General features: G+C 33.6%; 1 protein-coding gene across 2 annotated transcripts in view; it reads right to left on the minus strand.

Annotated features, from left to right (window-relative positions):
- UBA6 (ubiquitin like modifier activating enzyme 6) overlaps positions 1-23,536 on the minus strand; it is an 82,884-nt gene that overhangs the window by 33,380 nt on the left and 25,968 nt on the right. For both annotated transcript variants that reach the window (XM_049093002.1, XM_025435541.3), the window contains exons 5-13: positions 19,277-19,371; positions 18,646-18,757; positions 11,870-11,950; positions 8,738-8,860; positions 6,613-6,736; positions 4,869-4,972; positions 3,361-3,423; positions 2,493-2,569; positions 1,837-1,903 (exon numbers count right to left, since the gene is read on the minus strand). In XM_049093002.1, the coding sequence (XP_048948959.1) occupies positions 1,837-1,903; positions 2,493-2,569; positions 3,361-3,423; positions 4,869-4,972; positions 6,613-6,736; positions 8,738-8,860; positions 11,870-11,950; positions 18,646-18,757; positions 19,277-19,371 (846 nt within the window). The remainder of the gene's footprint in view (positions 1-1,836; positions 1,904-2,492; positions 2,570-3,360; positions 3,424-4,868; positions 4,973-6,612; positions 6,737-8,737; positions 8,861-11,869; positions 11,951-18,645; positions 18,758-19,276; positions 19,372-23,536) is intronic.

The following is a 23,536-nucleotide window of genomic DNA, read 5'->3' on the forward strand; positions in this document are numbered from 1 at the left end:
ACTGGAAGAGAATATGTGTAAAACATGTATCCCATACAGGATTGATAACTAGGATATAAAAAGAACTCTCTTACTCAACCTATCTAATTAAAAAGTAGACAGGGCAGCCTGGGTGGCTCGGCGGTTTAGCACCTGCCTTCGGCCCAGGGCCTGATCCTGGAGACGTGGGATCGAGTCCCATGTTGGGCTCCCTGCATGGAGCCTGCTTCTCCCTCTGCCTGTGTCTCTGCCTCTCTCTCTCTCTCTCTCTGTGTCTCTCATGAATAAATAAATAAAATCTTAAAAAAAAAAAGTAGACAAAGATTTGAAAGGACAGTTTATCAAAGAAGACATAGTAGTGACAATAAGCACATGAAAAGATACCAAATTCATAATCATCAATGAAATGTAAATTAAAGCCAAAAGAAGATACTAACACACACACTTTAAAATGGCTAAAATCAAACAAACAGATAATATATACCATTATGGAGAGAATACAGAGCAATTCAAACTCTCATACACTTCTGGTGGAAATGCTACAGCTATTCTGCAAAACAATTTGGCAGTTTCTTATAAAATTAAACATACATCTATCATTTAACTCTGTAATACACTACTAGGTGTTTTACCCAAGAGAAATGAAAACATATGTCCATATCAAAATCTGTATGGATGTTTGTAGGAGTTTTATTCATAATTGTTCATATTAGAAACCCAAATGTCCACCAAATGTCCCCTGCTACAGGGGAAAACAAATTGTGGTACATCTATACAATGGAATACTACTCGACAATAAATAGGAATGAGAATGCAACAACATGGATGAAACTCAAATCATTACATTTAGGAAAAGACTCCAGACTCAAAGGCTACATAGTGCATGATTTACATGACATTCTAAGGAAAAGGCCAAACTATACTGGATGGATGGTTTGGCATTGGGGGAGAGGGAGGTGATCATAAAGAGGTACGAGGGAATTTTTTGGCATTACAAAAATGTTTTATATCTTGATGGTAGCGGTGGATACATGACTGTACACTTTGACTTAACTGTGTAGAGTTAAATCTCATACACAATTTTGTTTAATTCTGTATCTAAAAAGGGTGTAATTTTAAGTTTTATTTCAATAAACCCGATGAATCCTTAATCCTATCCTTCCTTTTAATCACTTACTTCATCAATCTATTTCTAGATTTTCACACTTCTCTGTAACCACTAAATATGCATAAAAGGTCTTTAACTTGTGGTTAATGACTCACTGTTTCCAATACATTATTTCCTTGTTTAATCACATAAAATATGAGATAGTATACTTAACCACTAATGTTAATACTTTTCATTTCCTCATTTTTATAGTATAATAACAAAAAATTTTCAACTAATTGCACAAATACTTCTACTTTGTTATCTGCTAAAATGAAACTAATGGCCAGCAGGCATTGGCATCATAAGACGAAAAAACAATTTTCTAGGTGAAATGTCCAAACATAATATGCAAGATGAGACTAAGAGATATCAATATATAGTGGATAAAAGATTTATAGGAACACCTACAACTTTATATAGTGAGTTTCTGTGGGTTAACAAAGTAAATCAGAAGATAATATTAATATTAATGCTTCTTAAAATACAGTAGCAGCAGCAACAAATAGTAATTAATATATGCCATATACTCTTCTATAAACTAAAGCAGAACAAATTCAAGTAATTTGCCTACTATCACAGAGTCAATAAGCAGCAAAACTGGGATAAGAGAATATTAATATAATATAGAATATATTAAAAGAATATATTAATATATAGAATGTTTATATGTTACACCTTTTTTGATGGCTATAACTTTGAATATTCACCTTCTCTTCCAAGGTTTCACTTATAGATGTTGCTAGTTTCAAGAGCTCTTCTGAATCTTCTTGGCAACTAGGATTCAAAATAAAGTACCACAATTTCAATTTTCTCAAGTGCTATAAATAGTAAGTCATATTCAAAACTAAAATTTAAGAAATATGTAAGGATAAAATAAAGTGGAATTTTGCCAGCCAGTTAGCATGAAGTTGCTTCCCTGGCTTGAAGGTAACTAATTCATAAATACATTAATTAACAATCATGTTTACCTAAGGATAGGTAGTATATAAATAGGATTTAGTTTTAAATAGACAAGGCAAAATATTTTTGTAACAATACTTCTGATTTGATAGGCTAGAAAGTAGAAAATACATAGTGGACTCATAATTCAATAATTCTCAGATTTTTTTATTTTAAAAAGTTGTAGCTTCAGAAGACTTCAAAATGGGAAAATTCTTATTCAGCATAATTCCATTTTTATAAATTGATCTTTCCATTCCCACCAGAAAAAAGACCAGAGCTCATAATAATGTTTATACAGTTTAGTGTCTCTTATAATGTTGCGGCTATAAGATAGGGCTTTAGTTGCTTGTTAAATTTTTAAGCTATCATTTCCAAAATATTGCTTTTATAATAAGGAAAAAGTCATTTCAAAAAATATTACCCAATATTTGGCTTGCGATTATAGTTCTCCTGAAACTGGTCCAAGGCAAGCATTGCTGTGTGAATCTGTAAAGATGCCTATTTAGAACATTAAAATTTGGTCAAGTTATTGAGAATATAATATGTGCCAGACAGGCAATGTGCTAACACTAAATGTTATTTAACTCTTACAATAAATTAATTAATACTATTATTTTCTCTATTTAACAGATGAGGAAGTTGAAGCTTAGAGAGAGGTTAAAGAACTTGACTTCAAGGCCATGAAGCTATATTTAAGCAACAGATCCACATGTCAACCCCAAGTGGTATATCCAGTTTTTAGTACATTATCCATATGAAAGTCAGAGTAATATCAACTAAACACCACCAACAAAAAACATTTATACAAGATCAATATTGCCTAATCCTTTTTCCTGATCAACACCTACAAATTTAGAAACTGTTAATATAATTCTTATCACACATATATTCACTGCTACAAAATTATATCCAGGGATTTAAAAGAATAGAATAAAGGTTTCCAAGGTTTTTAGGAAGAAACATGTATCATAAAACTCTACATGGTTCAGAATATCTTTAATAAGATCACTTTGCATAAATTATTGAAATCATTTTTTTAAATAATAAAGCTAACATATCATTATAAAAGTAAAACATTTTGCTATTATTTAAAAAAATTTTCCTTGATACAAATTCCTGTTTTTAATACTTGGGAGTCAACTCTAGATATGTGAATACAACCTTTACTATAAAAAACCTGACAGAAAAGTTATGTACATGGTTTCCCTACTTTTAACTTTACAATGTCTCTTACCAATTCCCAACCCCCACTCTGCTGCCTCTCTCAAACCTACAAAGAGTTTATTTACCTCAGGTTTGCTAAAATCCGCAATAAGGCACTTTGGATGTTTTATCTGCGTCTCCAATGGTTCCTTAATAGAAACATAAACTATTACTTCAGAGCAAGTGAGTGATTACTAACAAAATAAACAGAGCACTAAAGCAGTGCATCTCTCCCAAAAGTCTGAACTATTTATGGTAGGGCTAATATGGTTTAACTGAAATGTGAAAGAGCTACCATTGCCCATCACCCCTTGTCTCAATTGCTATGCTTCATTGTTTAAATGTTAATTGTGGGCAGCCCTGATGGCCCAGCAGTTCATCGCTGCCTTCAGCCCAGGGCCTGATCCTGGAGTCCCAGGATCGAGTCCCACGTCAAGCTCCCTGCATGGAGACTGCTTCTCCCTCTGCCTGTGTCTCTGTCTCTCTTTTTTTCTCTCTCTCTCTATGTGTCATGAATAAATAAAATAAAATCTTAAAAAAAAATGTTAAATGCAGTTAGACAACCTGCTGCACATAGTATATTTAGGAAGAATTGGAGAAAACACCTATATATGAGGCAAAATCTGTTTTAATCAAAAAGCTATCATATTGTTCTGCTATCAAATTATCAAGATGTGTTATGCCTGACAAGACCTGAATAGTCAACTGAAATTTTCTGTGTGGAGCAAAGAACACACAAAGGCCAAAAAACCCAGCCAGCAAACCAACCATTCCCCCACAACACCCACCTAATCTGAAATTTACTTGGGGCATAAACCTGAAGCAAAATTAAAACTGGGGCAAGAAGAAATAATGTAGGAGCAGATTTGATGAACTGTTTTAATCTGTTGTTTTGTTCTAACTTTGGCTTAGACAAAGCCCTGTAGAGGACTACGGTTAATAATTATTCTGGAAAAGAAAAGGCAATCAATTTAAACCTGGAGAACTTGCAAAAAAAAACGATAAGAGCTGTACTAGACAGCTTATACTGAGAAGTAGCCTATGTATTTAATTGGCAAGAGACTCCTTAGTTTCTCGGTACAGAGTAGCTACTATATTCTTTTTATTTAGATAATTACATTTTCCTTTCAATGCCAGTTTATAGAACTTATTTTACATTTCCAACATATATACACTTTCTAGAATTAAAATGTAAAAACCTGAACTGAAAAGTATGATAAATAAAATAAATATTCCTTTTCCTTTTCCTTTTAAAATGTAATAACTGTTTCAATGCTTGTTAAATCTTTCAAATACATATTAGCTTTATCTTTTGTCTTAGGGAGTAAGAAGTATGATCAATTCTTTGTGATTCATCAAAGTATAGTTCCTCTAAGGTAACTTATATACCTCAATCATATGCACTGGTATTCTAGCCATAAATTTTTTTTATAAATTTATTTCCTTAAATTAATCCCATTTTCCTCAAAGTGGGTATAAATTACAAACCAAAAATCTGTTCAACTCCTAAGTCAACTGGTTAACTGATTTTTCTATTACTTTTTTTCTGTCATTCTTCTGCGAAGAAATACATTTAAATAAAAAAAATACTTACAAAGCAAAATGTTTTAGGAGTCTTAACTTGGACAGCTATGCCTCCATGTAAATAAGGTTCCAGTTCTGTAGTATCACCAATGCTAAAAGAAAATGGTGATACCACTAAAAGAAAAATAAGAAAATTATATACTGATATAGATATTTAAATTCAAAGATTATCATGACAAAGATATTAATTTTTACTAATTTATAAAAATTTAAAAATTTATTTATAATGGGATCTTCTAATTTTATAAATAAAGGGGACAGGAAGTATTGAAAACTGGACAGACTATTTTTCCAGTGTGAACTTAATGACTTAAAAATAACCAAGAAAATTCAGAGGGGGATAATAGTAATGAGAGGTGTTTTATGAAACATCAATAAGTAATATTGATACTAATTATATACAATTAATACTAAAATATAGTATGGTACTGGCTAATGAATAGATAGGCAGACAAATGGAACATTTCACATGTAGCCTTCCTCAAGACTCTGAACCATCACAATCCTGCATTGCACAGACCCCAAAATAACAATAAACCTAAATGGTTACTTGAGTCAATTTTTGTAAAAAACAGATAAAAATTCTTTAATGTCAATGACCTAACCTGTATTTTGCATATCTATATATAGTCTGGGAAACAAAATCCAGCAATTTTGTTACCAAAGATGCTTCATTAACTGTAGATCCAAAATTGTTTTACTATAAAGAGTTCAAAATAGGGACTGATTCTCTTCTCTCCTAAGGATCCATTCTGCAGTCATTACAAGAAAAGACGATAATCCACTTATTGGTCTATACAGTAATTATATAGACTTTCAAATATCCTAAAAAAAAACCTGAATTGTTCTTAGCTAACAGGTGTAAATATTCTATCTTTGAGTTACAAGATGTTTAGCAGTATCTTTAACTTTCTAAACATGGCTGTAGGAAAATCACAAACTATGCAGTTTAACTGCTAAAAATTCACTATCTTCAACTTCAAATGGGCACTAAATGAAGTCTGATAATCTATTTTAAAAAATGTTTACTCTCCTCAATCTCTGACCTTGGCACCTTTCCTCTCCTATGGGAAATGATCTCAGTCTATTAAAAAAAGCAAATTCCTTCAACTTTTTGCCAACAAACCCACAAACTTGCCTGCAATAACATTCATTCATTCCTTTTATCCAAACCATGAGCAAAAACATGTCTCCACTTGAAAAGTTCATTGCCACCCTACTCATTGAGCCTAAACTGTCCTCATTATCTTCTAAAACTTTCTAGCTTCCTTGAATTCCCTAAGTGAATAAATAAGTGGCCCATGTTAGAATCTTTGCTTACCTACTAATAAAATTATGAAATTTCCTCTTAAATGCCTTAAGACTTTTGCTATCTCAACTCCCACCGCCAGTCCTGTCATACTGTATCTTTTAATCTCTTGAATTGTTTGCCTTTTATTGTCTCTGCACAGAATATTCTTTACACCACCTTCCTAAGTCCATGCAATTTTAATCAAGATACTCTGTCCCTATTTCTGCTGGTCCAAGACCCGGTAGATTTCCTTGCTATATTTAGAGTTCACAGAATGCCTGTACTCTCTATATATACCATCACTGCTTAATGTTAACATCTCCTCACTTGGATTGAATGTTTTGAGGCCAAGAACTAGATCACATTTGTCCGAGTTGATGTTGTATTTTCAACATTGAGTAGACTGTCTGAACTATTAAAGTTTTGAAAAATAAGTATAAATGAATAAAACACATGAACTTACCGGTTATTTGTTGTGTAGATCCATTTAAGCCTGTCATTCCATTAACTTCTCGAAATGTTAAAAACTGCCCTGTCTCAAGCTTGTGAGGATGATTTTCAAGGCAGGTAACAATGCCAGGATTAGCCTAAAAACAAGTTCACGTATACCTTTTTTTGTACAAATTTCAAATCTTACACAAAAGGGACCATTTTATCATAACATTCTTGAAACAATCAAACTAAGATTTTTCTTTCCTTTCTTAGTAAAAGCAAGCCTTTTAAGATTACTGCAAACTAATGATCAACTTATTTTATTATGAATGTTTAAAATATAATTTTTATGTTTAAGAGAGCTTCTACATTGGAGTTCAAATATTTCACAAAGATTTTTGTGACTTATATTTAATAACCTTTAATGTCTTTTATAAGTTTTAAAGTCACGTTATCAAAAACTCTGCAAAAAAGAGGAGTCTAACTTTGAAGATCAAAGAAATATAAGAGAGGAGAGAGACTTAAAGTCAGAAAACTGGTAATTTAAAGCTTGCAACACTATAAAGGAAAATATTGTGTAGCCCAGCTTACCAGGACAGAAAAAGAAGAAATTGGCTTATTTTAGCAAATAGGATGGATGAGATAGGTCAAAGGCCCAGAAATTTCCTAACTGTATATAATCCAAAACACTGCTTGAATAAGGTAATATTTATTTAATCTACATAAAATCTAAAATTGTCATTCTCTGTTTCATAATTATAAAGATTCTAAAAATTTTGCTATGGCTTAATAATTTGGATAAGAAATAAATTATGATCATAAACATATAGATAAAATTAACCTAGTGGGGGTTTACTAATATTTCAAGAAGAATAAAATTTGTAAGGATTTTATTAAAAAAGGAGGAATAGGGACGCCTGAGTGGCTCAGAGGTTGAGTGTCTGCCTTTGGCTCGGGGTATGATCCCAGAGTTCTGGGATGGAGTCCCACATCAGGCTTCCTGCATGGAGCCTGTTTCTCTCTCTGCCTATGTCTCTGCCTCTCTCTGTGTGTCTCTCATGAATAAATAAATAAAATCTTAAAAAAAAAAAAGAATAAATTGCAGATTAAGTTAAATAGGAACACTTACTGTATTTTGTAATTCTTTATGGATAACCTTCATACTTTGCACACTATTCGATAAAAGAAAATACCAATGCAATACAAGAATCCATACTATATCCTAGAGCCTATTCTAACTGTATGGTATTCTCAGGGACAAACTAAACACAAGTACAAAGGTTAAAGGCTGAATAATAAGTCATTCCATAAGCAGAGATACACAGAATGATTTTTTAAATGCATTTTTCTTAAAAAGGGGTGAAAAGGCAACATTACATGGCTGTATTAAAATCAACCATAAAGACAGAGGCACAAATACTATTAGGTCAAGGTATATTATCATTCCCTTTTATTTAGCATCTTTTGAGCTTCAATGTAAACTGATTAGAAAGAATGCAAGTAAATGTAATGATTTAGACTAAAAAACAAGTGGCAAAAATTGATCACGATGATTTCTCCAATTCTTTTATGGAATAAATACCTTAAGCTTATATGAAGAAAACATGGTTAGAAAGTTCATACTTTCTGATCTCAAGGGTAATTTTTATACTTTTTTTCCTCCTCCAAATATTCTAGAAATATAACAAATTTTAGAAAAGCGTTTGCCTATAACTTAATCATGCATCTTCCTATTAGTCCATTGTTGGGCCAGGTGGCTTATAACATACTTAGTACTTCCGTGATCTGACACAATAAACACAGTTCAGTAAACACTGAATCACACTTCATGTCCAATAGGAGCACAACATAAACAAATTAAAGTTAAAATTTATGACATAAGTAAATGTTGATGTATTGATTATTAAATAATGTTAGAAGGAATCCAGATATTCTGTTAATATCCTAACTTAAATCTTAAATTTGGTTTTAATATAATGCAATCAAGAAATTAACACATATTCTTTTATAAATTACCTTAAAATACCATAAAACAAATGAAAAATATTGCATGTTATAGTATTTTGCTAATATCACCTTTTAAAAAATTGTATTCACATCAATCTAAAAAAAAATCAACCATATACATATATAATAATAAATATATACAACCATACTTGTGTTATATTTGAAATGAAAATTTCTTTTGGCTCTTCTCCTGTTGTATCCGAAACTTCAAATTCATCACCAAAATCACAAAACAATCGTGACCAAATTCCATGTATATCTGTGCTGATGAACTATGAAATGATAAAAACAAGTTTATCTATTCACATAAAGAAAAAACCCGCATGTCTACTATTTTAAACCTTTTCACGACAACTTTATTTATAGTTAAGATTATCTTTTCGGATATAAAGTGATCACAAATAGAATACATTATTTGTCTGTAAATTGGTTCAGGAATCAGGATACTGGTATTTGGGACTGGATGTCTAGTGTTATACAATTAGAAGATGCAGCACATCATCATTACACATTCTCTGATTTTTAAATAACAAAAATTCTTTCCTTGCCTTAAAAAATCAAGCAAAGTATTTAAGAAAAAAGTATTTAAGAAAAAAGTATTTAAGAAACATCTTGGTTCAATGGTCTTAGCAGCGAATTTTTATTTTTCATTTGAGGAAATGAAAAAAGAGTGTCCATTTGTTAAAAGTAGAGTTAATGGAAAAATAGAACAGAGCTAAAAGCTGAAAATCGAGGCAACAAACTGAGGCTGAGGAGCTGTCAGTATACATCAAAGTCAAGAGAGGTAAAAATTAGACTCTTGAACACAATCATTAATCATTGCTCTATTAAAAATGACTTTTATAACACATACACTCTCTCCACTCTAAGAATCTGCAAAGAAACTGTGCTCAAAGTTATTTTGAGAGTTAACAATAAAAGGAAAAATTCTTATTCCATAACACATATGATCCTGTATAAAGTGATTTTTTAACAAAAACTAAAGTTTATTCATATTTGGATATAAAAATGTAGCCCATTAAAGTAATTTATGCCACCTTAATTACATAAGGTAGTGAAAGAGTTAACAGAAGATTACCTCATACTGGATCATGCACCGCCTTTACTCTCAAAATAGGTACACACAGCATTTTTTATGAGACAAAACTGAGCAGAAATTTAGAAACTTTAAGTTTAAAAGCTGCAAACTTGAGGACAATTTCTTTTGAAAACAACTTTCAAGTAGGACTAAGTATTATCAATTATATAAACAAAGACTAGTTCAATAACTCAGTGTAATTATTTTGTAAAACTTCTGTGCCCTATCCTAAGTTTATCCTATATCTTATTCATTTGTTTAATTTAAATTGTGAACCACAGCAGAAATGTTCTACAGAATGTAAATGTTATATAAACACTACAATCCAAAAACTTTTAGCACATCTATTTAATAGAGTATGACCGTTGGCTTAGTGCCTATCTCAAAGGAACAAATAGTTTTTTTCCAAAGGAACAAATAACCCCATAAAGGAGGTGGAGCTGGTAATATGTATGTAGCTGAGCAGGAAAAATGATTTTTTCCGAATTAAACCTATTTCTGGTCTTCCAAATGTCAGTCACCACGACTCAATTACTCCAGAAAAATCTTTAAGTCATTTTTGATCATTCTTTCCCTCACAACTCGTATTCATTCGATTCTCATATCTAAAATTCAATGATTTCTTACAATCTATTTCTACCTCTCTTTGAGTAAGGCACCAGCATCTCTCATCTGGACTACTGCATTATCCTCCAACTGGTCTAGTTGTCTCTACTCTTAACAGCTCTCTTTCTCTTTGGTTTCGTGATTCCTTCATGTTCTTAAGAATTACTGAGGACTGAAAGAGCTTTTATTTATCTGGGTTATAACTACTATATTAGAAATTAAAACCGAGACACATTTAAAATATAAGAATATACACATATTCCATTAGCTGTCAAAACAATAATGTCACTACACATCATCTAGACTGAAAATTCCACTGTGCCCCGTAAGAGAATCAGAGAGAAAAAACAAGTAGCATTTTAATATTATTATGAAAATAGTTTCATTTTGGAGACCCCATGAAAAGATCTCAAGAATTTTCAGTATCCATGGGCCATACTTTGAAAACTTTTGCTCTAGACTATTTTCTATACAGCACATTATGAGTGATTTTTTAAAAATATAAATCAGGTCAAAACTCATGGGCTTAAAACTCAGCTATCCTTGGGGCATTCTGGGTGGCTCAGCAGTTGAGTGCCGCCTTCAGCCCAGGGCGTGATCGTGGAGACCTGGGATCAAGTCCTATGTCAGGCACCCTGCATGGAGCCTGGTTCTCCCTCTGCCTGTGTCTCTGCCTCTCTCTATCTGTGTCTTTCATGAATAAATAAATAAAATCTTAAAAAAAAAACAAAACAACTCAGCTATCCTCAAAGTTATCTAAATTATGGTCCTCTAATTACTTCTCTGAACCTAATTGTCTGGTAACTTGTACTCCTACTTCTCTCTCTTCTTTACCCAAACTCCATTCTGGTCTTGCTTGCTTCTCATTGTTCCCTAAACACATTAAGCAAATTTTTACACTTGCAAGTCTTTATACTTGCTATTCTTCATGTTTTGAATGTTCTTGCCGACATTTTCCATAGCTGGCTCCTTATCATTATTCAGGGTTCTACTCAGATGTCATCTCCTCAGACAGGAGTTCCCTGACCTTCAATTTCAGAGAACCAGCACTGGTCCCCATCCCAACATCATGCAGACATTATACTCTTTTTTTTTTTTTTTTCAGACATTATACTCTTTATCTAGGTTTTTATTCATAGGACCTGAAACTATCTATTTATCTGCTTTTTTATTATGTATTTTCCTTACTGGATGGCAATTTTCTAGAGTAGGAAAAATTTTATGTCCTATTCACTAATGTATTCCTAAGGCCTACAACTCTATCTGTAGCACATGCTCAATGAATATGTTACAAGAACCAATGAACCTCTTGAAAACCACTATGATGCCATATTTAAACTTAGATGATGAATTCAATATTTACTATCTCTTCCATTCGTAACCTTAATTCTTCCTTTTAGCAATTTTCTATAAGTCAAATTTAGATCCTGGTTTTAAAAATAGGAAATGAATATGATGCCAAAATTAAAGAGGAAAATACTACTGTGATTGTCCTTATGTAAAAAGACTTCTTAAATAACCCACTGAAAAGCTACAAATTCTAACAAAGTGTTCTTTCTTTGCTTAACTACAAGTCATTATTAAATGACACTATTACCTTAATTGGAGGGCACTGAGAATGGCAAAAGTTATTGATCTTCTTCTGCAATGGAAGTTTGATCTCAGTCAATACTACACACTATTAAGAAGAATATAAGAAGATAAACAATTAGTTTGGTAAAATATACTTCTAAATCAAAAGCATTTCAGTTTGCATTATGCTAAAAACATATTGTTTTCTTTATGAAAGAATAGTATCCTATTGTATTCTATTCTAAGATTAAAACCTTCAGAGTTATGGAATAGCAAAAGGAAAAATAACATATTATATTAGTTGCTTTTTAGTTTTGTTATTTCCTTTACCATGCAGGAGCTTTTTATTTTGTTGTAGTTCCAATAGTTTATGTTTGTTTTTATATTCTTTGCCTCAGAAGATATATTTAGAAAAATGTTCCTATGGCTAATGTCAGAGACATTACTGCCTGTACTCTCTTCTAGAACTTACTGGTTTCAAGTCTCATTATTGGGTCTTTTATCCCTTTTGAATTTATTTTTGTTTGGTGTAAGAAAGTAGTCTAGTTTCATTCTTTTGCATGTCGCTGTCCAGGCTTCCCAACACCACTGGTGAACAGACTTTTTCCCCCACTGTATATTCTCTTCTCCTTTGTTAAAGATTAACTAACCATATAATTGTGAGTTCATTTCTGGGTTTTCTATCCTGTTCCATTGATCTATGTTTTTATTTTTGTGCCAGTATCATACAGTTTTGATTACTTATTACATTAGTGGACTTAGCTTACTTTTACTTCAGATATTCAACAGATTCATAATATAATGACTTTTGCTTTAGGACAGTATCATTAGTGAAACCACCAAGTTCTGTTATTTAAAATAGCAAATTATAAGTTTTACTGCTTGATTTCTTATCATCACCCTGTGAGGTAATTAGAGTTTTTATAATCAAATTTTATCTTAAGTAATGTAGACTCAAATAGGTCAAGAATTTTTCCAAGGTTATTCATCTATCAAGTGACAGAACTAGATTCTCAGTCCAGATTTTTTTAAATTTTTATTTCTTAAAATTCAATTAACATATAATGTATTATTAGTTTCAGAGATAGAGATCATTGATTCATCAGTCTTATATAATACCCAGTACTCATTATACCATGTGCCCTCCTTAATGTCCATCAACCCAGTTACCCCTCCCTCACTCCCCTCCCCTCCAGCAACCCTCACTTCATTTCCTATGATTAAGAGTCTTTTATGGTGTGTCGCCCTCTCTGATTTCATCTTGTTTTATTTTTTTGTCTCTTTCCCTATGATCTTTGTTTTGTTTTTTAAATTTTACATGAGTGAGATCATATGATAATTGTCTTTCTCTGATTGACTTATTTCACTTAGCATAATACCCTGTAGTTCCATCCATGTTGCTGCAAAAGATTTTTTGATGGCTGAGTAGTATTCCATTGTGTGTGTATACACACACACACACACACACATATACCTATATATATGTACATCTATACATATATACACACCACATCTTCTTTATCCACTTGTCTGTCAATAGACTTTTTCTTTTTCTTTTTTTTAATTTTTTTTTAATTTTTTTTTATTTTTTATGATAGGCACACAGTGAGAGAGAGAGAGGCAGAGACACAGGCAGAGGGAGAAGCAGGCTCCGTGCACCGGGAGCCCGATGTGGGATTCGATCCCGGTTCTCCAGGATCGCGCCCTGGGCCAAAGGCAGGCGCCAAACCGCTGCGCCACCCAGGGATCCCAATAGACTTTTTCTTGAGGCTAACTAGTTTCCATGAATCGGATAACTCACTTTCATTACACATATCCAGGTGTGGATTTATTCCTATTTATCTAGCTCAGAATATGGTGTGCTTCCTGCAGAGAGGTATTTCTCCTCCATGGGTCTCTTACTTTTTATACATGTATCCACTGGATATGCAATGAATCAAGGCTCTTGGCCATTCTTGGGGCATCTCTCAGGATTATATCTGATTTGTGCAAGCCTGAGGAATAAAGTAATAATTCCCCCTGGAACAAAAAGCATGCCTGTTTATTGCTTGCTATAAAACAGCAGGTTATATCATGAACTCATCTTCAAAGGGGCCTTATATACTGGAATATACTATGGCTTAGTTGAAGGTAGATTATTACATTTGTTTAGTTTTATTTATTTCTGGCATTCCAGGGTATTACCAGCTTAATACTAGTTCTTATTTCTCAGCTTGGAAAATTTTAGATTACAAAGAATTATAAAGTTTACATTCAAACTCAGGTGAGTACAGGCATATGGTTGTGAATTCCCAGAGAAGATCATTATATTGTCATCCAGAGCTCAAGAGAAAACAGGCAATCTTCTTGTTCTGATGGGCAAAGATTGTTTTCATCCACACTTTCATTGAGCATACAGCCCTCTCAGGTTCTAACTTTACAAAGAGGGGTAGGTCTCAAAACCATTTCTCTATCTCACGTAAACCTATTTTGTATCTTCTGTTTCTATGTTACCACTAATTCTCAATAATGTGGTTATTGAAACCAGCAACCCCTGACTGAAAGTGACCATAGCCAATAAGCAGTTCACAGGTTTCTTTTAGCTACCCATTCATTTTTGGTCTCTGAGCACTTCCCTTACATTATTTTGAGCTAAGATACTTACTTATTTAACTTACTTAATTCATTTATTTATAAAGGCTACTTTTATTCAACATAGTACTGGAAGTCTTAGCTGTGGCAATCAGACAAGAAAAAGAAATAAAAGGTGGCCAAACTGGTAAGAAAGAAGTAAAGCTGTCACTATTTGCAGATGGCATGATACTATGCACAGAAAACCCTAAAGACTCCACCAAAAAACTATTAGAACTGATAAATGAATTTACTAAAATTAGTTTACAAAATTAATATACAGAAATCTTTTTATATACCAATATAAAGTAGCAGAAACAGAAATTAAGAAAACAATCCCATTTACAACTCTACTAAAAAACCAAAATACCTAAAAATAAAATTAACCAAAGAAGTAAAAGACCTTTACTCTGAAAACTATGAAACAATGAAGAAAGAAATTAAAGACACAATACAATGAATGGAAAGATATTCCATGCTCATGGATTGGAAGAATTAATAACGTTAAGAAGTCCATACTATCCAAAGCAACCTACAAATATAATGTAATCTCTATTAAAATACCAACAGTATTTTTCAGAGAACTACAACAAATTATACAAAAAAATACTAAAAAACACTATGGAACCACAAAAGACCCTTAACAGCCAAAGCAATCTTGAGAAAGAGGAACAGAGCTGTCACAATCCCAGATTTCAAGATAGACTACAAAGCTGTAGTAATCAAAACACTATGGTACTGGCACAAAAAGAGACATACAGATCAAGAGAATAGAATACAGAGCCCAGAGATGAACCCAGCTTAAATGTTCAATTAATCGGGATCCCTGAGTGGCGCAGCGGTTTAGCGCCTGCCTTTGGCCCAGGGCGCGATCCTGGAGAACCGGGATCGAATCCCACGTCGGGCTCCTGGTGCATGGAGCCTGCTTCTCCCTCTGCCTATGTCTCTGCCTCTCTCTCTCTGTGACTATCATAAATAAATAAAAATTAAAAAAAAATGTTCAATTAATCTGTAACAAAGGATACAAGGATAGACAGTAGGGAAAAGGTAGTTTTCCACAAATGGTGCTGGGAAAACTGGCACAGCTACATGCAAAAGAATCAGAATGGACCACTTTCTTACACCAAACACAAAAATGAACTCAAAATGGATAAGAATCTAAATGTAAGACCTGAAACCACAAAACTCCTAAAGGAAAACCAAAGTAGACGTGCCTAGGTAGCTCAGCCAGCTAAGCATCTGCCTTTGGCTCAGGTTATGATCTCAAGGTCCTGGGATGGAATTCTGCATTAAGCTCCCTGCACAGGAGGGAGTCTGTTTCTCCTTCCTCTGTGCGTGCTTTTTCTCCCTCTCTTCCTCTGTCTTTCAAATCAATAAATAAAATCTTAGAAAAAAAAAAAAAGGAAATTTAAGTGGTAATCTTTTTGACACCAACCACAGCATTTTTCTAGATATGTCACCTTGGGCAAGGGAAATAAAAGCATAAATAAACCATTGGGACTATAACAAAATAAAAAGCTTTTGCACAGTGAAGGAAACCATCAACAAAATGAAAAGACAGCCTACTAAAAAGGAGAGATATTTGCAAATGACATATCTGATAAGGGGTTAATATGCAAAGTATATAAAGAACTTATACAACATCAAAATCCCAAACAATATGAATTAAAAAAATTGAACAGAGGACCTGAATAGACATTTTCCAAAGACATACAGATGCCTAACAGACACATGAAAAGATGTTCAACATTTCTCATCATCAGGGAAATGCAAAAAACAACCCACAATGAAGTATCACCTCATGTATATCACAATGGCTAGAATCAAAAAGGTAAGAAATGTCAAGTATTGGTGAGAATGTGGAACAAAAGAAATCGTCTTGTGTTGTTGGAGGGAATGCAAACTGGAAGATGCATACTGAGGAAAACATATAGTGGAATATTACTCAGGTATAAAAAAGAATAAGATCTTGCCACTTATAACAACATGGATGCACCTACACAGTATTATGCTAAATGAAATAAGTCAAAGACAAATACTATATTATCTCCCTTGCCTGTGAAATCTAAAAAAATTAAAGAAATGAATAAAGAAACAAACAAAAAACCAGACTTTTAAATAGAAAGAACAAAATGATAGTTGCTAGAGTGGAGATGGATAGATGGATTGGTGAAATAGGTAAAGAGAATTATGAGGTACAAACTTCCAGTTATAAAATAAGTCACAAAGATGAAAAGTATGGCACTGGGAATATAGTTAATATTGTAAAACCATTGTTTGGTGACAGATGGTGACTACATATATCATGGCATACAATGAGTAATGCATAGAATTATTGAATTATTATGCTGTATACCTGAAACTAATAGAACACTACATTAATTATATTTTAATAAAAAACTGAAAAACTAAAAGGAACTCTGTTGAACAATTCTATTTAGGAAGTCTATTACACATCTTTGTAGAAGATTGATTTCAAGTTATCTAGTCCAGAGTGGAAGTCTACACTGGCTTTTAAATTGGTGTGATATTATTATAATTATAATATTAAATACACCTTTTGGTCATTATCCAAGGTTCCTGGCGTATAGATCCTAAACTCTTATAATTTCCCATATAAGAGCTACAGAGGCATCTTTTGTTATAGTATTTAGTTTTGTTCCAAGTCCTGAAATAGCTCCAGAGCGATAAAGGTGAAATAACATCTTTTGTTATTCATAACAAGCCCCTTTCAGCTACACCTCAGTTTAGATTAATGAAATGACTTTTAGAAGCCCACTAAAGAGAGGGGCTGATTGTCAGGGGAACCAAATTTGTGATCTGAAGGTCAGAACTTCCAGCCCTGTATCTCAGACCTCAAGGGAGGAGACAGGTGCTAGAGATTTTCTTAATCACTAAAAATCAATTATTTAATCATTTGTGCTTCCATAATGAAGCCTTCATAAAAATCCCTGAACTAAGGGCTCAGGGAGCTTCCAGATTCATGGAGGTGCCAGGAAGGTGGCATTCTTGGAGAAGGCATGGAAGCTGTGTGCCGCTTTCTGCATACATTGCTTTATGTATCTCTTCATCTGACTGTTCCTGAGTTATAGCTTTTATAATAAGCCAATCTAGTAAGTAAACTGTTTTCCTGCATTCTGTGAGCTGCTCTGGGAAATTAATTGGACCCTAGGAGGAATACGTGGGAACCTCCAATTTATAGCCAGTCCTTGGAAGCACAGGGTAACAACCTGGGCTTGTGATTGATGTCAGAAAGGGAGCAAAGAGGCTTTTGTGGGAATGAACCCTTAATGTGTGGGATCTGAAGCTATCTTCTCCAGGTAGAGTGTCAAAACTGAACTGAACTGTAGGACACTGAACTAGGTGTCCATGGAGTCGGAGAACTGCCTGGTTGGGAGGAAAAACTCACACACATATGGCAATACAGTGTCAAAACTTCGAAAAAAAATATATATATTGAGTAGCAGTAAAACAAGGGAGTGCTTCTCCCTAAATGGGCAACATCATAATTTAATCACAGAGAAAATCAGGGTCAACCTAATCACTTTTTAACACTTAAGGTGTTGAGAATTGTTATTATTTAAGGTTAACTTTAGTTAACCTTAACTAAAGTAGACTGAATATTGTCTGCATTTTTTTATTCCTCTGTAATTGATTATACATGATCCTTTGCCCATGGCCTTAAGAAGAGCAGAGTGTACTTCCCTGTTTCTCCACTTTGGGCTTGACCATGTGACTTACTTTGGCCAGTGAAGTATTAACAGAAGTAAAATGAATGGAACCTTGCAATGTGCTTTAGATAGCTGGACTTGCCTTTTTGCATTTCTTTTATTGCCACAATACCATGTCCTAGGTAGCCTCCTGGTCCCAAGAGAGACAGGTGACAAAACAGACTTTGCAATTTGAGTTCAGCCTAGAACAGCTAAACTCCAACTGACATACAGATATAGGAGAAAGAAATACATGCTAGAAACCAGAGTTTTTCACTGTTCTGAAAGAAGCTGACTTTGTCAGTTCTCAAGTCCTTTCCCTAAAATGAAGCATTGGAAAGGTATTATTTTAAAGGAAGTCTTTTAACCTAGAAGTTTTTGTTCTGCTAAACACACTAGGTTTAATTAATTATACTACAATATACCTAACAATCTGCCTTATAATTTGTCAACAATATCTAATATAAAATAGAGTACCAACCTGGTATTTATCTAAGAAGGAGAGATCTGTGGTTTCATTTAAAAGAACAGAGGATGATGTGACATGAACATATGGATTTAGTTCTGCAATATGTTGAAGTACAGCTTCAGCCCTAAAAAGCAAAAAAAAAAGGACTTTTATTATTCTTCCATTCAATACTCCCAATCCCTCATATTTGGACACTTTGACGATATCAGAGAAGCATGAATGCTAGAAAATTTCAATGGAAACTTAATATAGAGATAGAAAGAAGACTTACTTATCTATACAGATAACTATACAATGTTGAGATGTAGCATACTGTCATGTTCCATCATAAGCCATGTAATCTCAAAGCATACCCCTATGGTTCCAAACTCAGTAAGTCTTTTAATAATTCAGCAATAAAAAAGACTTTTAATAATCTTACATTCATTTCTAGGTAGCAATATCAACATATTAAAAATTTCACAAATATAAATAACTAAATCAGTGTATGTTAACACTTATTTGTCTATGGTGATGTGAATTTATGGTGATAAGTCAAACAACTATGAATGAACTGGAGTTCTAGACACAGAAAATATTCTAAGTAATTGCAAGAGTAAAAAAAAAAATTCTACAATAATACATCAAAATATCTTATCTGCACCTGTTTCTCCTATTAACAACATCATCTTCACAGAGAAAGAAGTTGGTTCCTAGATCCCATGTTTGGCATTTTTCTGTATCATGAATGGTAAGTGCCTTTGAAAAAGAGAAAAATCTCTGTTATATTCAGGAATAAGATAGCTATATCTTTAATACTATTTATGCTGAATTAGAATTATCCAGTGTAATCAGATACTAGAAAGTAATTAAAAGCTTAAGAATTGAGAAGGATATAAAGTTGAATTCATTCACAAAGGGTGTGACCATATTCATCTGTAAACCCAGGAAAATTAACGGAAAAACTACTTTAAACCATAAGAGAATTTTAATTTAGGAAAGTAGTATGTTATACTAATCAAAATACAAAAATCAAAAGAATTCATGTGAACAATTATTTTCAAATGTTCCATGCTCAAAGTAAGAAAGATAATCAAATAACTGGAAAGAACATTTTTAACTTGTAACAGAGAAAGGAGCGAGGTATATGAAAAACATTCAGTATACTGAAAAAGAAATGCATTATTTTTTTTGAACCTGCTTGAGTACTTTAAAGTACTTTAAAGTCAATCCTGTTCAAGAATGAAATACCTTTTCTCATTCATCAGAATGGCTTAAATCCAAAAGTTTGGCAATACACTCTATTGGTGAGTGAGGTGAATCAGGTATTCTTATATTATTGATAGGTATGTAAACTAGCATGACCTTAGTGGAAAAGAATTTGGTATCTCTAGCAAAACGTGTACTTTTATCCTTTGACACAGCAATCCCGCTTATAAGAATTTATCACAAAGACACAGTGGGAAAGATACAAAAAGACTCACGTACAGGAGTATTAACTTAGCACTATTTGTAACAGAAAAAGACGGAAGGTAACAAAAAATATCTACCAATAAAGAACTGGATCTAATAATATATAATATATCCATACAATGTATACCCACGTAGGACAAAAAAAGGATGAAATATATATATTTAACATTATGAAGTAATCCCAGGATATGTTGTTAACTGATAAGGAGAAAATGGAGGCAAATATGGCACTTTATCTAAGAAAGGTATGTGGGGATAAATATGTATATACCTACCCATATGTGGGAGCTGCCAAGTATATCAATCAATTAATAACCAAAGTAGAGAGATTAACTTAGATAATAATACCCTAATAGTAGAGACTTCAACACGGCACTTTCAGCAAATGACAAATCTTTTAAACAGAACATCACAAAAGAAACAAGGGCCTTAAATGATACACTGGACCAAATAGATTTCACAGATATATACAGAACTCTCCATCCAAATGCAACTGAATATCCATTCTTCTCAAGTGCACATGGAACTTTCTCCAGAATAAACCACATACTGGGTCACAAATCAGGTCTCAACCGATACCAAAAGATTGGGATTGTCCCCTGCATATTTTCAGGCCACAATGCTTTGAAACTAGAACTCAATCACAAGAAGAAATTTAGAAGAAACTTAAAAACATGGAGATTAAAGAGCATACTACTAAAGAGGAATAGGTCAACCAGGAAATTAGAGAAGAAGTAAAAAGATTCATGGAAACTAATGAAAATCAAGATACAATCATTCAATATCTTTGGGATACAGTAAAGCAGTCCTAAGAGGGAAATATATCGCAAGACAAGCCTCCCTCAAAAAACTAGAAAAAACTCAAACACATAAGCTAACGTCACACCTAAAGGAACTGAAGAAAGAACAGGAAGTAAAACCTACACCAAGCAGAAAAAGAGTTAATAAAGATTTGAGCAGAGCTCAACGAAACAGAGACCAGAAGAACTGTAGAACAGATCAACAAAACCAGGAGTTGGTTCTTTGAAGGAATTAATACGATAGATAAACCATTAGCCAGCCTTATTAAAAACAAAAGAGAAAAGACTCTAATTAATAAAATCACAAATGAAAAAGGAGAGATCACAACCAAAACCAAGGAAATACAAACGATTTTAAAAACGTATTATGAGCAGCTATATGCCGACAAATTAGGCACTCTAGAAGAAATGGATGCATTTCTGGAAAACCACAAATTACCAAACATGTAACAGGAAGAAATAGAAAACCTGAACAGGCCAATAACCAGGGAGGAAAATGAAGCAGTCATCAAAAACCTCCCAAGACACAAAAGTCCAGGGCCAGATGGCTTCCCAGGGGAATTCTATCAAACATTTAAAGAAGAAACCAAACCTATTCTACTAAAGCTTTTCTGAAGGACAGAAAGGGACAGAATACTTCCAAACTTGTTTTGTGAGGCCAGCATTACCTTGTTTCCAAAACCAGACAAAGACCCCACCAAAAGGGTGAATTATAGACCAACATCGCTGATGAACACGGATGCAAAAACTCTCAACAAGATACTAGCCAATAGGGATCCCTGGGTGGCACAGCGGTTTGGCGCCTGCCTTTGGCCCAGGGCGCGATCCTGGAGACCCGGGATCGAATCCCACGTTGGGCTCCCGGTGCATGGAGCCTGCTTCTCCCTCTGCCTGTGTCTCTGCCTCTCTCTCTCTCTCTCTCTGTGTGTGACTATCATAAAAAAAAAAAAAAAAAAAGATACTAGCCAGTAGGATCCAACAGCACAAAGATTATTCACCATGACCAAGTGGGATTTATCCCTGGGATGCAAGGTTGGCTCAACACTCGTAAAACACAACATGATAGATCATATCAACAAGAGAAAAACAAGAACCCAAGAACCATATGATCCTTTCAATAGATGCAGAGAAAGCATTTGACAAGATACAGCATCCATTACTGATCAAAACTCTTCAGAGTGTAGGGATAGAGGGAACATTCCTCAGCATCTTAAAAGCCATCTACAAAAAGCCCACAGCAAATATCATTCTCAATGGGGAAACACTGGGAGCCTTTTCCCTAAGATCAGGAACACGACAGGGATGTCCACTCTCACCACTGCTATTCAACATAGTACTAGAAGTCTTAGCCTTCAGCAATCAGGCAACAAAAAGAAACAAAAAGCATTCAAACTGGCAAAGAAGAAGTCAAACTCTCCCTCTTCGCAGAGGACATGATACTGTACATAGAAAACACAAGACTCCACCCCAGATTGCTACAACTCATACAGAAATTTGGCAGAGTGGCAGGATACAAAATCAATGCCCAGAAATCAGTGGCATTTCTATACACTAACAATGAGACTGAAGAAAGAGAAATTAAGGAATCAATCACATTTACAATTGCACCCTAAACCATAAGATACTTAAGGAATAAATCTAACCAAAGAGGTAAAGGATATGTACCCTAAAAACTACAGAACACTTCTGAAAGAAATTGAGGAAGAAGACACAAAGAGATGGAAAAATATTCCATAATCATGGATTGGAAGAATTAATATTATGAAAATGTCTATGCTGCCCAGGGCAATTTACACGCTCAATGCAATCCCTATCAAAATACCACGGACTTTCTTCACAGAGTTGGAACTAATCATCTTAAGATTTGTGTGGAATCAGAAAAGACCCCAAATAGCCAGAGGAATATTGAAAAAGAAAACCAATGCCAGTGGCAACACGATGTCGGATTTCAAGCTTAGTACAAAGCCGTGATCATCAAGATATGTGGTACTGGCACAAAAACAGACACATAGATCAATGGAACAGAACAGAGAACCCAGGAATGGACCCTGAACTTTATGGTCAACTAATATTCGATAAAGGAGGAAAGACTATCCACTGGAAAAAAGACAGTCTCTCTCTCTCTCTATATATATATATAGAGAGAGACTAAGTATAAAAAAGAAAATCATAGAGCATTTTCAATAATTATATTAACAATATTGAAATTGTTATGCTGAAATTATGTTGTAAGTAGGTATCATATAATATAGGATAAAGCAAATACATGATTAAGTCCATATCATTAAGACTCAAACTTTAGAGTAAGAGAAGAGATAGAAATACAAATCATGATATCAAAGAAGTAGACATGCTATCATCCTAAACTTGAAACCTGGAATTTCAGTGTTCATTCATGAATTTTCTAGCTCTGTCCACTGAAGAGACTTTACCATCAGTGACAAAGACTACTAGGGTTGTATTAAAAGGACTCAAGAACGGAAGAGTCCAATAAGGAAAGATGAAACAATTTAAGCATCACTAAGAATTACAACTATACTGGATCAAAACAAATCATGTATGTTTAAATCCGTAAGTAGTTTATCATGATGTTCATGTATATACACATGCCACACAAGTTCATTAGTCACTATTGGGGGATGACAGGAAAC

The sequence above is a fragment of the Canis lupus genome, chromosome 13, assembly GCF_003254725.2.
Source record: "Canis lupus dingo isolate Sandy chromosome 13, ASM325472v2, whole genome shotgun sequence".
Taxonomy (NCBI): domain Eukaryota; kingdom Metazoa; phylum Chordata; class Mammalia; order Carnivora; family Canidae; genus Canis; species Canis lupus.